Genomic DNA, 16,003 nt, shown 5'->3' with positions numbered 1-16,003 from the left:
TGAAATTATGATTTATAGCAAAACCATGCTCTTGATAAAAGGAAAACTAATTGTAGTTCTTTTATTTTTGCTACTTGACCTTAAATTTTTAAAAAAATACTGATTTTAATTAAGACTTATCTCTAAAATATTATTAAACATAAATTGTTGAAATACTACAAATTAACATATATTACAAACATCTAGTTCCAGTTCAACAAGGCGAGCATACTAAAATAAAATCTAATTAAAACTCAAAACTATATTAATTTAAAAACATATCTAACTTTTTTCATGGCCTAGTTATAAACCAGAAGTACCTAATTCATATAGCCAACATCAGTCCTGCAAACTAATTTGTCACAAATGAATTAGTCACAAATGTCTTCCGTCCTGTCCATTCCTTAACGGACAAAGACGGATCCAACAAAAACAAATATAAAACAAATCTTAAACTTTCGTTAACAAGAAGCATATTTTACCATTATGTGATAAAGTTTATTTCAAATTTATTGCTCCATTTTAGCAAGATTTGTTTTTGGATTTTCTCAAATTTAGTGGTATGCTGTATGCCCTCATAAAGTATAAAAGACACCAGTATGCCCGTACAAAAGACATGTAGAAGGGCGGAGGCATCATCCCGCAACAAAGGCTAGTGTCCTGGTTCAGAATTTAACCAACATAGCAGGATTAATGTATATGGACTTGTATAACACAAAAAAAATACAATTTTGTATGTGATTCACTACTCTATATATGTGGTTTGAGTTTAGGAAATAGCAGTGTCATTAATTATGGACTTGTATCAATGTGTATTGGTTGTGCCATTTCCAGCACAAGGCCATGTCATGCCTCTCATCAAACTGGCATACAACTTGGCTTATCACGGGATCGATGTCATGTTTGCTAATTGTGAATTAGTTGAAGCAAAAATTCTTGCTGCAATGTCGGACGCAGATAAGGAACAGTTTCCAATAAGGCTAGTCACCTACTCAGATGGAATGGAGTCACAACCAGCTGATCAAAGATCTGGACAGGGGCTCAGGAATAGCCTTTCCAAAGTCATGCCAGGCAATATTGAAAACTTAATTAAGCAGATCAATCATTCGGATAACAGGGAGCCAATTACTTGCGTCATAGCAGATCTTACCCTTGGATGGACACTAGAAGTTGCCAGTAAAATGGGACTTAAACAGGTTGCAGTTTGGCCAGCTGGACCAGCTTGCTTGGCCTTGTCACTTCATATCCCAAAACTTATAAGCACGGGAGTTATAGATGAAACTGGTATGTGTAGTAGTGTGTACGAAATTTATGTCTTGAACGTGTAATCATTAACGTTCTTGATTCAGTGATGATAACTATGCTCACAAGGTTTTTACTGCTTGAAATTTTTTCACAGGTTCACCTGTTAAAAATGAGCTGATCCGTTTATCGAACGAAGTTCCTGTGTTTGGTAGCAGCGAGCTCATGTGGAGCAGTCCTGACAATCCAACAGCACAAAAGTTTTTATTTGACATTTCTCAAGATGTCATAAAGGCTACTGAAAATGGTAGCATTGTTCTATGCAACACATTTCTTGAACTTGACTCATCCTCTTGTGCCTTGATTCCGAACATCCTTCCAATCGGTCCACTACCTGCAATTAAACATTTAAATCCTTCAATTGGAACTTTTTCCCCCCAAGATTCGACTTGTTTAAACTGGCTGGACAAACAACCTTCAAACTCGGTCATTTATATTGCTTTTGGAAGCACGGCAAAGTTTATCCAGAAGCAGTTTAATGAAGTAGCACTTGGTCTTGAACTATCAGGCCACTCCTTTTTATGGGTTATAAGATCAAACATTGTCAATGGATCGTCTCCTGAATACCCCGATGGTTTCCTGGAAAGAACAGCTAGCCTAGGAAAGATTGTTGAATGGGCACCCCAAGAAAAGGTTCTTGCTCATACTTCAATTTCTTGTTTCTTTTCTCATTGTGGATGGAACTCAACAATAGACGGACTGTGCTTTGGGGTACCGTTTTTGTGCTGGCCTTACTTTTATGATCAGCTTCAAAATAAGAATTATATACGTGACATGTGGAAAGTTGGGCTATCACTTGAGCATGACGAAGATGGGATGATATCTAGGCATGAGATCAAGACTAAGATTGATAGTCTATTAACTGACGAAGGAATTAAAAGAAATGCATTGAAGCTGATGGAGGATGCTAAAAAGAGTGTAAATGAAGGTGGTTCTTCATATGAGAATTTCGAAAGCTTGATCAAGTACCTAAAAGCCTAAATTCATCAAGATGTTTGTCTGCTGCTATGTTATGGGTTTGATTACTTATGGTGACAAATGGGCAAATGCTCCTGGGGTTCGAAAGCTTGTAGTGGCCTTCTTCAATTTTATTCTTCTTGTTTATCCTGTATTGAACCGAAAGGTAGCTCGATGAGCTCCGGTTACGTTTCTTGTGTTTATTGTTCTGTAATATTTTTAAAAAAACTCACAGCTTGCCTGTGAGCTTCTCTTCTTTTACTACAGCTCCAGGTATCTTCTACTTTCTCATTGACTAATTAAATCCCTTTTGGCTCCGATATTTCTGAAGACTAGACAGAATCAGCACCTCCTTTACTTTCTAATTTTATTGTTGTTCTGCACCTTCTCAGCATGCCTTAAATCGCAAGAGTGACACTGACATGGGTCCAAACATTTTTTCTCTGGGAGTTGTGCTTTTTCCACATTAATCGGCATTCTGTATACATGCCTTGAGAAATCTCTTGAACTTTAAATTTTCTGCTCTGCAATACAATTTAGTTTTCAACTTGTAGTCCAGTGCTTTCTTTATTCCATTTTGATTTTGAAGCATCAGTTATATTGTATTGTACTTTTCTTTTTCTTGCTGAGCCGCTGGCAGAGACAACACGTAGCACCTTTAACTTTTATTTACGCACACACGGTCAAGCTGATCATCAGTACATCGGGATGTTTTGGAAGATAAAGATTAGGATTTTATGTAAATCTTGTTCTAATTGAATAAATATTTTTTTTACTTATCTCAAACAAACCTTATCTTATAAACTAAGTTTCAATCTTTCAAGACTTATCTTTTACTTGATTTATCTTTTTCAAACTACTAACAGATTAGTTTATCAAGTTTCATTCAAATATTTTCAAACAAACTTGTTTTCAAATCTTATCGATTTTATCCTTTATTTGAAAATAAATCTGTTAGAACTTTGCTTATAAATACAACTCACATTTTTCAGATTTGAGCTAATGCTTTTCACGTCAATTCTTATCATCTGAAAAAAAACCTTCTTATTCTATAACTGAGATACATATCCAGAAAACAAGAAGCCTAGTTTAAGTTGTAATCTTTCATATTTTATTCTTGTATCTGAAAGGTGTATTATATCACTTGTCCCGGATTGTGGGAGTTTGATTACAAGAGGAAGGCCAAGTAGCTCTGTGCTAGGTAGCTGTGTGCTAGGGAAAGGTTTCTTTCAAGTGGGCTAAGTTTGTAATCAAGGAAAGTTTGTAACTACTTTGTTTTAAGTGGATATAATACTTTCTCTATGTTAGTTGGCATAGGGACTTGGATGTAGGTCATAGACTAGGTGTAGGGGCCGAACCAAGTGAAAATTTCTGGTGTTTTTACTTATTAAGTTTTCAGCATTCTACATTTTCATTACTGTTATTTACTTTCTGTAGTTAATTGAGACTGTTTCATTGTCTCATTTGTAAAGGGACTGTCCCATTGGCATAAGAGACTGTCCCATTTGCCTTGACAGATAGAATATTATAATATCCATCGAGCCATCGAATTTCAATTGGTATCAGAGCAGGTGCATTTAATTCTCTTTTTAGTGTTTATTTTGCTAGCGATCCATGACTCAACCAGATAGGTATTCAAACAATTATCCACCACTGTTTTATGGTGCTGAAAACTACAATGACTGGAAGTTCCAGATGAAAATCTTTCTCCAGCGTGATGCATTCGAATGGGATGCTGTAGAAAATGGCTTTACAACTCCTATGAAAGAAGGGAAGCCAAAATCCCTCAAGGATCTCTCTCCTGAAGAAGTGAATGCAATGAACTCCAATGCTAATGCTATGAACTCACTTCTCAATGGCATGGTATCTACAGAATTAAGAAAAGTATCAGCATGTACTACTGCCAAACAGATCTGGGATACGATCAAAGTCAGCCACGAAGGCACGTCTAAGGTACGTGAAGTAAAATTAAGTATGCTCCTGAGTGACTATGAAGGTTTCAGGTTGGAAAGAGATGAAAGCGTGCGAGATGCTCAAGGGAGATTTCTGACATTGATGAACTCTATCTCACTTCTGGAAAGGATCATTCCTCAATCTGAGATCAATAGGAAAATCCTCAGAGCAATGCCAAAGAAGTTTGCTCCAAAGGTTACCATTCTGCAGGATTCAACATTGCTTTCGACTATGGACACTTTAACACTGTTCAGTGAATTGGAAGAATTCAAAAATCAGCTACGCAGATATGATGAAGAAGATGAAACTCCTCGTAAGAAAACTCTTGCACTTAATGCAGATGCAGACGAGTCTCCTGATGATTCTGATGAAGAGATTGCCCTTCTAACAAAGAAGTTTCATAAATTTCTTGCCAAACGGAATGCCTCCAAACGACCTATGAAGTCACAGTTTCTAAAGAAAGACTTCAAATCTAATCCGAGCAAGGAGAATAAAACGAATCAAAGCAAGGATACTTGTTTTGAGTGTGGAAAGAAAGGGCACTTCAAAAAGGACTGCTACAAGCTGAAGAACAAAAAGAAGGCATTAATTACTTGGAGTGACGATGAATCTGACGTGGAGATCGATTCAGACGATGAAGTTGCTCAACTTTGCTTTGCAGGACTCGAGGACAACTCCAGTGACAATGATGAGGTACAGAATATTAAGTATAATTCAAATATATCTTCATCCATGTTGAATTTGCAGGTCCAGGTTAAGAAGTTAAAAGAAAATAATGCTTATTTAAAACAAGCATTAAGTGAAGTTCTTAGTGAAATGGATGACCCCATGAAGGAAGAAGCCTTGGTTGCCGAGAACAAATACTTGCTTGAAAGGGTTTCAAAACTTACTGAAGAAAATCAATATCTCAAAAATGAAATTGAGATGAAAGATGTATGTCTTGAAGCCTTGAAGAAAGAGTCAATATCTGTCGATCCAGAAACCGTTAAAGAAGACAGTGCTCCTGATCCCCTGGTTCCAGAAGTAAAGCAGAAAGTTGAACAGCTTGAAAAGGATTTAGCTAAATGTTTCCATGGAGAAGGAACCTTGAATGCTCTTCTTGGTGAACAAAAATCTTCTCTTGATAAAGGAGGTTCAGGATGTGAATCAATCAAGAAACGTACATTTCAAGGAGGGTACAAGCGAGTACCTATGAAATATAAAATTACTTATGAGAAATGTTGAGATTGTGGCAAAGATGGTCACCCTACATCTGAATCTAGATTATATGGTATCAAGGGCCACTCGTCTAACTCATCTTATAAATCGTCCGCTAGATATAAATCTGATAATATATCTGTTAATATTGTTCAGATGTGGATTAAGAAATCAGATAGATATTTATATAAGATTTGTGATACTAACCAACCAGGACCCAAGGTTAAGTGGGTACCAATAGATAAAGCATTTTTTGCAGGTCTGCTTGAAGGTCCATATTCCACGAAATAAATGGATCATCGACAGTGGTTGTTCACGTCACATGACAGGTGATAAATCTAAGTTTCTATCTCTAGTTGCCAAGGAAGGTGGCTTAGTTACTCTTGGAGATTAAACACCGTCAGAATTATTGGAAAAGGCACAATTGGTAATGACAGGTTTGCTATTTCTAACATTCATTTAGTTGATGGTTTGAAATATAACCTTATTAGTGTAAGTCAACTTACTGATGCTGGTCACAAGGTTAAGTTCGATAAAGATGTATGTTATATTGGTACTAAGACTAACGAGTTTGCTTTAGTTGCCAAAAGAAAAGGGAATATTTTTGTGTTAGATTTTGATGAACAGCAGGAGGAAATCTGTCTTGCTACTGTTCAAGATCAGCAGAATCTTTGGCATCGACGTCTAGGTCACGTTCACATGGATCTTCTTCGGAAGATTTCTTCTCATGATCTGGTATGAGGTCTTCCAAAGCTGAAGTACAAGAAAACAGAACCTTGTACAGCTTGTCAACTTGGAAAACAGGTGAAAACTTCCTTTACTGCTAAGGATAAAGTATCAACTTGTGTTCCTTTGCAGCTTCTTCATCTAAATCTTTTTGGTCCAGAAAGGTATGTAAGTTTGGGAGGTAAGAATTATGATTTTGTCATAGTTGCTGATAATTCTCGTTTTACTTGGGTACTATTTTTACGAACTAAGGATGAAGCTTTTGTTGAGTTTAAGGATCTTATTACTAACCTTGAGACTAAGTATTCATATAAGCTCAAGACTATCCATAGTGACCATGGAGGTGAATTCGAGAAGGATTTCATAACCTTCTGGAAATCGAGAGGAATCACTCATGAATTCTCAGCTCCTCGAACTCCTCAGCAGAACGGAGTAGTAGAACGCAAGAACAGGACTTTACAGGAAACTGCCAGAACTCTACTGCATGAGAGTAAGCTTCCAAGAAAATTTTGGGCTGAAGCGGTACACACTTCCTGTTATGTTTTAAATAGAGTACTTATTCTTCCTATTTTGCTTAAAACTCCGTATGAATTGCTTAAGAAAAGGACTCCTAATATTAGTTATTTTCTAGTATTTGGTTCCAAGTGTTTTATTTTAGATACTCAAAATAATCGAGGCAAGTTCGATGCAAAATCTACGGAAGGAATTTTCTTGGGATATTCTACCACAAGCAAAGTTTATCGTGTTTATAATTCTGTCAAGAACAAAGTAGAAGAATCCATCAATATTGCATTCAATGAATCCTCAAGAAATATATCTCAAATTGATGAAGACACTGCGGATCTACAGTCTCATTCCCAAATGAGACTGTCTCATTCTGAAAGAGTCAGTCTCATTCTGACAAGTCGAACAGTCAAGACTCTCCAGGTCCTTCGCGGTCTTCTGATAATTCTTCAGGATCTACTCAAGCTTCAGATGAATCTTCTGGCTCTCCAAAGACTCCTGATAGTGTGTCAAATGTGAATTCTGTTACTCCTCTGGATAAATCTTCACAAGCGGAAATGAGGCAGTCTCTTTTGAATGAGACAACTCATATTCATTTCCAGGCAAACAATTCTAATAAGGAAGAGATGAGTAATATTCAACTTCCTAAGTCTTCTAGGACTGTGAAGAATCATCCACCAGATAATCTTCTCACTGATTTAGATCAAGGGATTTCTACTTGAAGCAGATTTCACAATTTGTGTGCATTCTGTGCTTTTGTTGCTGAGTTCGAACCAAAGAACGCTCAAGAAGTAGTTGCAGACGAACACTGGTCTGTTGCAATGCAGGAGGAATTGAACCAGTTCAAGCGTTGTGATGTTTGGGAACTCGTCCCACCTCCTCAGGATGCCAAGATCATTGGTACTCGTTGGGTTTTCAAGAATAAGAAGGATGAAGATGGCAACATTATTCGAAATAAAGCTCGTTTGGTTGCTCAGGGATACAACCAACAGGAAGGAATCGATTACAATGAGACATATGCTCCAGTAGCTCGATTAGAAGCTATTTGAATCTTAATGGCTTTTGCAGCTCACAAGAAGTTTAAGCTCTACCAGATGGACGTCAAGAGCACTTTTCAAAATGGTTATCTCAAGGAGGAAGTCTACGTGAAGCAGCCTCCATGTTTTATTCATGAGAAGTACCCTAACTATGTTTACAAGCTCAAGAAATCTATCTATGGATTGAGACAGTCCCCTCGTTGTTGGTACGAGCGTCTCAGTCAGTTTCTTGTGAACAATGGTTTCATTCGTGGTACACTCGATCCAACCCTCTTTATTTTTCATAAACGTGATAACTTTCTTTTAGTTCAAGTTTATGTTGATGATATAGTATTTGGATCTTCTAACGAATCTCTGTGTAAATGGTTTTCTGATTGAATGCATAAGGAATTCGATATGAGTCTGATGGGTGAATTGCAGTTCTTCTTAGGTTTGCAAATTAATCAGTCTAATGCAGGAATATTTATTTACCAAGGCAAGTACATTAAAGATCTACTCAAAAGATTTGCATTGGATCATGTCACACCTAAATCAACTCCGATGAGTACTTCAGTTAAGCTTACAAAGGATGAACAAGGTACACCTGTAGATGTCACTAAATTTCGAGGTATGATTGGTTCATTGTTATATTTAACTGCCTCTCGACCTGACATTATGTATAGTGTATACTTGTGTGCTCATTTTCAATCTCAACCTAAAGAATCTCATTTGAATGTCTTTAAACGTATTTTTAAATATTTAAAAGGTACGAGTGACTTGGGATTATTTTATCCTAGTTCCTCTTCCTTTGACTTAATCGGTTTTTCAGATGCTGACTATGCAGGGTCACAGGTTGATAGAAAAAGCACAAGTGGTGCTTGTGAATTTTTAGGAGATTTTTTAGTTGCATGGTATAGTAAAAAGCAAACTTCAGTAGCTAGCTGAAAGTTGTTGTGCTCAAATTTTGTGGATGCAACAAACATTGCAAGTTTTTGATATTTCTTATTCAAATATTCCTATTTATTGTGATAATACCACTGCAATTAATATCTCTAAAAATCATGTTATGCATTCTCGTACTAAGCATATTGATGTGCATCACCATTTTCTATGAGATAATGTTTCTAAAGGTAATATTGAGCTTATTTATATATCTACTAAGAAACAGCGTGTAGATATCTTCACTAAGCCTTTAGCTGAAGATAGATTTTGTATAATGCGTCGTGAATTAGGTATGTGTTCTCTCTAATTTGTTACGTGATTTTGTGTAATTTTATGTGATTAATTTTTAATTTTAGTGTTAATCATTAACTGTTACATGTGCTTATCTGTTTGTTACATGTGTTTATCTGTTTGTATAATTATTAGTATTATTTTATTTTATATTTAGTCCGTGTGTTGTTGCATGTTTAATTGCCAATAGATTTAGGAAATCTTTTGATTAGACTCCTCGTCTCCTTGTACTTCGTGCATGTATTTTCTTTTCAATACATCACTTCATCTTTTCATCTCTTCATCTTTTCATCTGTTTGTGTTCTCTTCTATCTCTAACTCTTCAGTTCTCTCTCCTATTTAAACTCTCTTTCTTAATCCTTTCGTTTTCTTCATTCTACTCTTTCATTCTCTCTCAAAATCCTCTCCTCTTCTCTCCTAACCCTAAATCTTCTCACCAATGGCCCGTCGATCGAGATCCACTGCTCAGCGAACACCAACAGCCGATGCCTCAGGTTCCAAACGCCGCCGAGTTGGAGTAGCAGCGTCTAGCGAAGAGTCGGGAAACTCTTTTGAACGTCATACAAAGGACAGCAGTACAAAGGCGTGGCACAAGTCTATTTTGAAAGAAAGATTGTGTGATATTGATCTTCTTACTAGGGTCAGAGTATCAGCGTTATTTGAAGCTGTTGGTTGTGTTGCGTTATTGTCGCCTCCAAATGTGATTTACCCAGATTTAGTGAAGGAGTTCTATGCGAATTTTTCAATTTTGACCGACAATATTGTGTTCTCTTCGGTGAAAGAAAGTCTGGTATGCTTTAAGGTGGATCTACTGGCAAGACTCACAGGCGTATCCGATCAAGGCCCCTGCCTGTTTACTACCCACCAGGCCTTTGACGAGATTCCAGGATTGCAGTATGAGGAACAACTCAAAGCTATTCTCGGTGACAACTTTGTTTCTGTGTTTGTCAAACCATTGGTAACTGATTTAACTCCTATGTGTTTATTGTTGTTTAAAATGTTTCACTCTAATGTACTTCCTCGCAAGTCTGGTCGTGATAGAGTCACTTTCCAAGATTCTATTCTTTTGTCTGTGTTTGTCAAGAAAACCCCTTGTGATTTAGCTTCGTTACTTATTTCTAACATGAATCATTGTGCTAAACATGAATCAATGCATCTTCCATATCCTGCCTTATTGAGAAAGATTTTTCAGTATTTTCGTGTTCCTATTGAGTCTGCTAAGTCAGAGAAATTGAATATTATTTTTGACTTGTATGTTTTGACTGCGAATGGTCTCGTAGTGTCTGAGTCAAATGATCTGTTTTTTTATGATACCCACCGTTCTTTTGGTGGTTTGCCCAAATCCCCCCATTATGTGTCAGAACCAAATGACCAAAAGACCAGTACTGTTCTTAATTCTTTGTTTGCCAAGTTAGAAGAAAATTTTGCTGCCTTGGCTAATCTTAATCAACATTTTGCCTCTGTCAAAACTCTTGGGTCACTGACTTCTGAAGTCAGTATTTTGAACGCTTCGTTTGAGTTGTTTAGCAAGTATGTCTGTTCGTCTTTGGATGCTATCAATGCAAAACTTTATGTGTTGCATACTTCTGATGTTAAGTTAGCTAAGACAATAGACTTTGAGTTTGGGACTCTGCAAGAAGGAATGGTTTCCTCGGCTAAGGCCTGGGAAAAAGAGTTTGTAAAATTATTTTTCAAACTGGGTTCAGAGACTAAGTTTGTGTCTCAGCAGTTGTCAGCAATGCAAGATAAGAGCAAAATGTATTGGCACAAGAAGTGTGACTGGATTGGCGATTGTACTTTAGAAGAAATCACAGCTCCTCTGCCACTTCCTGCCATCCCCCCACCTTCGGTCTTCGGCATAACGCGGGAAGAATACAAAGCGAAGATCTTTGACTGGCTTCGTGAACTGGGCGGCAAAGCACCAGCTCAAGATGCTTTTGACAAGCTCTTCTCAGAATATGGTTATGCTCCTGTCTTTCCATCTGCCAAGGATAAAGCTTCGGGCTCGGGCAAAGACAAAGGGAAGGCTCCAGTTAATGTTGATGATTCAGATTAAGCTCTTTTATGATGATGAAGGGGGAGAAATCTTTAATGTGTTTATCTAACTGCTTGAATGCTTTAAGACTTTGATTTGGTTTGTTATGTTTTAAGACTATGATTTTATGCGGTTTTTGTTGGTGATCAGACTAAGTTTGTGTTTGATGAATATTTTTGAATGTTGAAGACAACTGGACACCCTGGTTGAATGGGTGGGTTGTTCTTTGGGTTTCTAAGTTTATTTGAGATTGTCTCATTTGCTTGTCTCATTCTCATTATATGCATTCTGTCTCATTCATCCTTAACATATCTTACTGTCTCATTCACATTGTTGCATTCATATTATACTTTTTATATTCTGTTGTTGCTAATTTTCTACCTCTGGGAGTTTTAAGTGTTTTTGATAGGGGGCAATTTGTCATCATCATAAAAGGGGGAGATTGTTAATTTCATAGTTTCTGATGATGTCTCAACAGAATGGAATAATGCAACAAGACTGATTCAACAAGGCTTATCCGGATGTTTTGTAAGATAAGGATTAGGGTTTTATGTAAATCTTGTTCTAACTGGATAAATATCTCTTTTACTTATCTCAAACAAACCTTATCTTATAAACCAAGTTTGAATCTTTCAAGACTTATCCTTTACTTGATTTATCTTTTTCAAACTACTAACAGATTAGTTTCTCAAGTTTCATTCAAATATTTTCAAACAAACTTGTTTTCAAATCTTATCTATTTTATCCTTTGCTTGAAAATAAATATGTTAGAACTTTGCTTATAAATACAACTCACATTTTTCAGATTTGAGCTAATGCTTTTCACGTCAATTCTTATCATCTGAAAAATACCTTCTTGTTCTATAACCGAGATACATATCCAGAAAACAAGAAGCCTGGTTTGAGTTGTAATCTTTCATATTTTATTCTTGTATCTGAAATATGTATTATATCACTTGTCCCGGGTTGTGGGAGTTTGATTACAAGAGGTAGACCAAGTAGCTTTGTGCTAGGTAGCTGTGTGTAAGGGAAAGGTTTATTTCAAGTGGACCAAGTTTGTAATTAAGGAAAGTTTGTAAGTACTTTATTTTAAGTGGATATAATACTTTCTCTATGCTAGTTGGCATAGGGACTTGGATGTAGGCCATAGACTAGGTGTAGGGGCCGAACCAAGTGAAAACTTCTGGTGTTTTTACTTATTAAGTTTTCAGCATTCTGCATTTTCATTACTGTTATTTACTTTCTGCAGTTAATTGAGAATGTCCCATTTATTGTCTCATTTGTAAAGGGACTGTCCAATTTGCATAAGAGACGGTCCCATTAGCCTTGACAGTTACAATATTATATTATCTATCGAGCCATCGAATTTCAAATTGTTCGAAGACCCTTGCTTTCTTGTTCTTCATAACACTCCATTTTCCTCTTTGCAATATATTATTGTGATGTCCCATTTTATTATATAATTTTTTGCAGAATTAGTTGATTATTATACCAAATTTACTATTGTACTTGGGAGGTTTTATTGAGTGAGTTTGATAATACAGTGGTTAGTTAATCAACAAATCTCTCTAGCTGTATCTAAATATAGCATAGTTAAGGCTACATGCTCACATTGTTCTAAAATATTTTTAAAAGAAAAATTGATATGGCTTCCGTGCCGCTTCATTCATTTGTATAATGTCTTAATTCTCTCATAAAAAATAGATCCATAAAATAAGAGAATAAGAGAGTGGTAAACGGAAGAAGAGAGTAGGATCGGCTAACTCTCTGGTGATGATGAAACAAAACATGGTTCACTATACTCTAATAAGTTATGCAATTTATTACTATATTTTTATGGCAGCTATGATCAATTACAATCTCTAGCTCTCAAACAGGCTACTGAAAATTCTAGAATTGTTCTATGCAACACATTTGATGAACTTCACTCATATTAATTGACGATGGAATTAAGACAAATGCATCGAAGCTGATGGAGGATGCTAAAAAGAGTGTAAATGAAGGTGGTTCTTCATATGAGAATTTCGAAAGCTTGATCAAGTACCTAAAAGCCTAAATTCATCGTATAAATTTTTCTGTTGTTGCTGCTATATTTTTCTTTTTCTGTTACTTCCATCGTAGCCAAACGTTACATTGTTCCGTCTTCCCTTCTCCATTAGATAGAAGCTTGTAGTACTTTTTTTTAAGGGGAAAGGTCTGTAGCAACTGTTTGCTATTATTAGGTTGTTAACAAACAGTTTAAGGGCCGTTGGATGGGGGATTAACGGGTGAGATGGTACCCGGACCGCGGAAATTTTCAGCGGTTGGTTTGGAAGGACCGCGGAAAATTTCCGCGGTTGGATCCTGTCCCCTTATCCCCAGCATCCCAACAGCAGCTCATTTCACCATAAAAAACACCAAAATTTTCAAGAAAAATTCTACTGTCCAAGTTTACATTTTAGGCGATTTTGGGGCATTTTCATCAAGAAATTCAAGTAGTTTTGTCAATTCAAGGTATATTTCTTGTCTTAAATTTTACATTTTCATGGCGGATAAATTATTTGCTCGTATGTTTCGTCATAAACGTCAAAATGAAAAAAAAAGAGTCTATTGATCATAGCTTACATCTTGATGATTTAAATACTAGTGAAGAACCTAAAACCCCTGTATATGTTGAAGATGATGATTTTATAGATAGAAATGAGGAATTTATTAATTTAGATGAGGATTTGGTTGATGTTGAAGATGAAAATGATGAAAATGAGGTTGCAAACGAGGTTGAAAATGATAGTGATAATGTTGAGGGTGAGGAGGAAGATGAAGATGATAATGTAGAGGATGCAAATTTGTATGAAAATGTTGATGGGGGGGAGTTCCATATTTGAATCAAATTTTTTAAAGTGTGGATGAGGCCGGTCATTTTTTAGGGCTTATGCTTTACGAAATAGATTTGCTATTAAAATTCAAGCTAGCCATCGTAATAAAGACAACGAGATATATGGTCGTTTATATGTTTGTAGGCTTTATGGAAAAAGTGTCGTCGCCAAGAGTAGTCAAAATAAACGGCGTAGAGAGGTTCTTCCTAAAAGCGAGTGCAAGGTGAGGATGTATGTCAATTATCAAAAGAAAAAACTTCACTGGGAGGTAACTAGCCTTGAATTGGTACACAACCACGGTCTTGTTTCCCCTAGTAAGATGAATTTGGTACAACGAGAAAGACATGTCAACACCGCGACCCGTAGTTTGATTAAAACGCTTTATGGTTCGGGGGTTCGTAATTGTCAAGTGATGAATGTGATTGGTAACATTCATGGAGGTAATGACAAAGTTGGTTTCAATGTTCAACATGTTAGGAATGTGTTAAGAGACGAGAGGAAGAAAAGGTTTGAGATTAGTGACGCCCAAGCGGGGTTGGACTTGTTGCATAGGTTGAATGAAGAAAGTGGTTCTAAATATTTTATTAGGACCGAAGTCGATGAAGAGAATCGCTTGAAGTGTCTAGTATGGATTGATCCGAGATGTATAATGGCTTACCAAAATTTTGGCGATGTTATGGTTTTTGATACCACTTATCGGACAAATAGGTATGCAATGTCATTTGTCCCATTTACCGGAGTCAATCATCATTATCAATCGATAATTTTCGGGTTTGCATTGATGCGGGATGAACACGCGTCAACTTTTGAGTGGATTCTTCGTACTTGGCTTGAAGGTGTGGGGAATAATCCTCCATTGACTATAATCACGGATCAAGATCAAGCCATGGCAAGCGCTATTGCGGTTATACTCCCGAATACTACCCAATTATTGTATTCTTGACACATTAGTCAAAAATTCCCGGAGAAATTAGCTCATTATTATTCGGCTCTTCCGGAATTCAAGACGGACTTCAACAGTTGCATTTATAAATCTCTCACCAAATGTATTTTTGAAGCTAGATGGGCGTCGTTTGTGGAAAAGTATCACTTGCAAGATCATAAATGGTTAAAGGGGTTATATGAGTTGAAGCACAAGTGGATTCATGCATATACTAGAAACAAATTTTCGGCGTTTCAAAATAGTACATCGAGGAGTGAGGGGATGAATTCTTTCTTTGATAAGTATGTGAGTTCGGCAACGGGTTTGAAGGAATTCATTGAAAATGCCCAAAAAGCATTGGCAAGGCAATTCATGAGGGAGAAGGAAGAAGATTATGTCACCATTAATCTAAAACATCCCATGAAATTGCATACCACATTGGAGTAACATGCTTCTTGTATCTAAACTAAGGAAATGTTTAGAAGATTTCAAGATAAATTGGTTGAGTCTTCAAAATACTTTGTTGAAAAAGACCGACGAGCTAGTGAAGAAGGGGAGAGAATGGGGGATGTTTATACGTACTATAGTTGTTATAGGCCCATTTCCGAGCCTACGAGAAGAAATGTTTATTTTGTGGCATTCGAGAAAGCAAGCTCTTTGGGAATGTGTACGTGTAGAATGCTTGAACATTCGGGGCTACCTTGTAGACACCTATTGGCGGTCTTCACTAAGAAACGGGTTTCAGAAATTCCCCCGTATTACATAAACCGGAGGTGGACAATGCATGCCAATAGAGTTGATGGTGTGTTGCCTTACAATTTGGATGTTGGACAAAGTCATGAGATGACCTCAACCGATCGATTTAATAGCATGACAATGTTAACCATGAGTTTTTGTCAAAGTAGCATTGCATCCAAGGAACGGTATGATTATGCCGTTGGAGTGATGAATCGATAAACACCAATTCTCGAAAGAATGAGCGTTGATGGAATTAAATCTTACGAAAGCAATTCGCAAGCTCCAAATGCAAGTGCTCATGAAGAAACAATTCTTGACCCGATTATGTCCCAAACTAAAGGGAGGAAGAAGGACGTTCGTTTTAAAAGTCCAATAGAATCGATTGGTAAAAAGGAGAAGTCGCCAAGAAGGTACACTTATTGTCAAATGGAAGGCCATGATAAAAGGAAGTGTGCTAGTAGACTAGAAGATCTTAAAAATGTTCAAGAATCGCAATATAATTAGTGGTGTACCATTTTGTAACCGAATGTTGTAATCTTTAAATGGATTTGAATTTTAAGTGTTTAACATTGCTTTCTTTTTTGTT

At 36.6% G+C, this 16,003-nt stretch overlaps 3 protein-coding genes across 3 annotated transcripts; all 3 read left to right on the top strand.

Annotated features, from left to right (window-relative positions):
• Positions 1–773: 773 nt before the first annotated feature.
• LOC141659888 (UDP-glycosyltransferase 83A1-like) lies at positions 774–2,426 on the top strand. Its single transcript, XM_074466818.1, has 2 exons — positions 774–1,263; positions 1,379–2,426. The coding sequence occupies exons 1-2, from the start codon at positions 774–776 to the stop codon at positions 2,260–2,262; spliced, it is 1,374 nt and encodes a 457-aa protein (XP_074322919.1). The 3' UTR covers positions 2,263–2,426.
• Positions 2,427–13,472: 11,046 nt separating this feature from the next.
• LOC141659887 (protein FAR1-RELATED SEQUENCE 5-like) lies at positions 13,473–15,126 on the top strand. The gene is made up of 3 exons (XM_074466817.1): positions 13,473–13,729; positions 13,830–14,661; positions 14,764–15,126. The coding sequence occupies exons 1-3, from the start codon at positions 13,473–13,475 to the stop codon at positions 15,124–15,126; spliced, it is 1,452 nt and encodes a 483-aa protein (XP_074322918.1).
• A 27-nt stretch (positions 15,127–15,153) lies between these two features.
• Positions 15,154–15,636, top strand: LOC141659886 (protein FAR1-RELATED SEQUENCE 3-like). Its single transcript, XM_074466816.1, has one exon. The coding sequence runs from the start codon at positions 15,154–15,156 to the stop codon at positions 15,634–15,636; it is 483 nt and encodes a 160-aa protein (XP_074322917.1).
• The last annotated feature ends 367 nt before the right edge of the window (positions 15,637–16,003 follow it).

Source organism: Apium graveolens, chromosome 5, assembly GCF_009905375.1.
Source record: "Apium graveolens cultivar Ventura chromosome 5, ASM990537v1, whole genome shotgun sequence".
NCBI classification, from domain to species: domain Eukaryota; kingdom Viridiplantae; phylum Streptophyta; class Magnoliopsida; order Apiales; family Apiaceae; genus Apium; species Apium graveolens.
The sequence above is the reverse complement of the archived record's forward strand: the minus strand, read 5'-3'. Positions and strand labels throughout refer to the sequence as shown.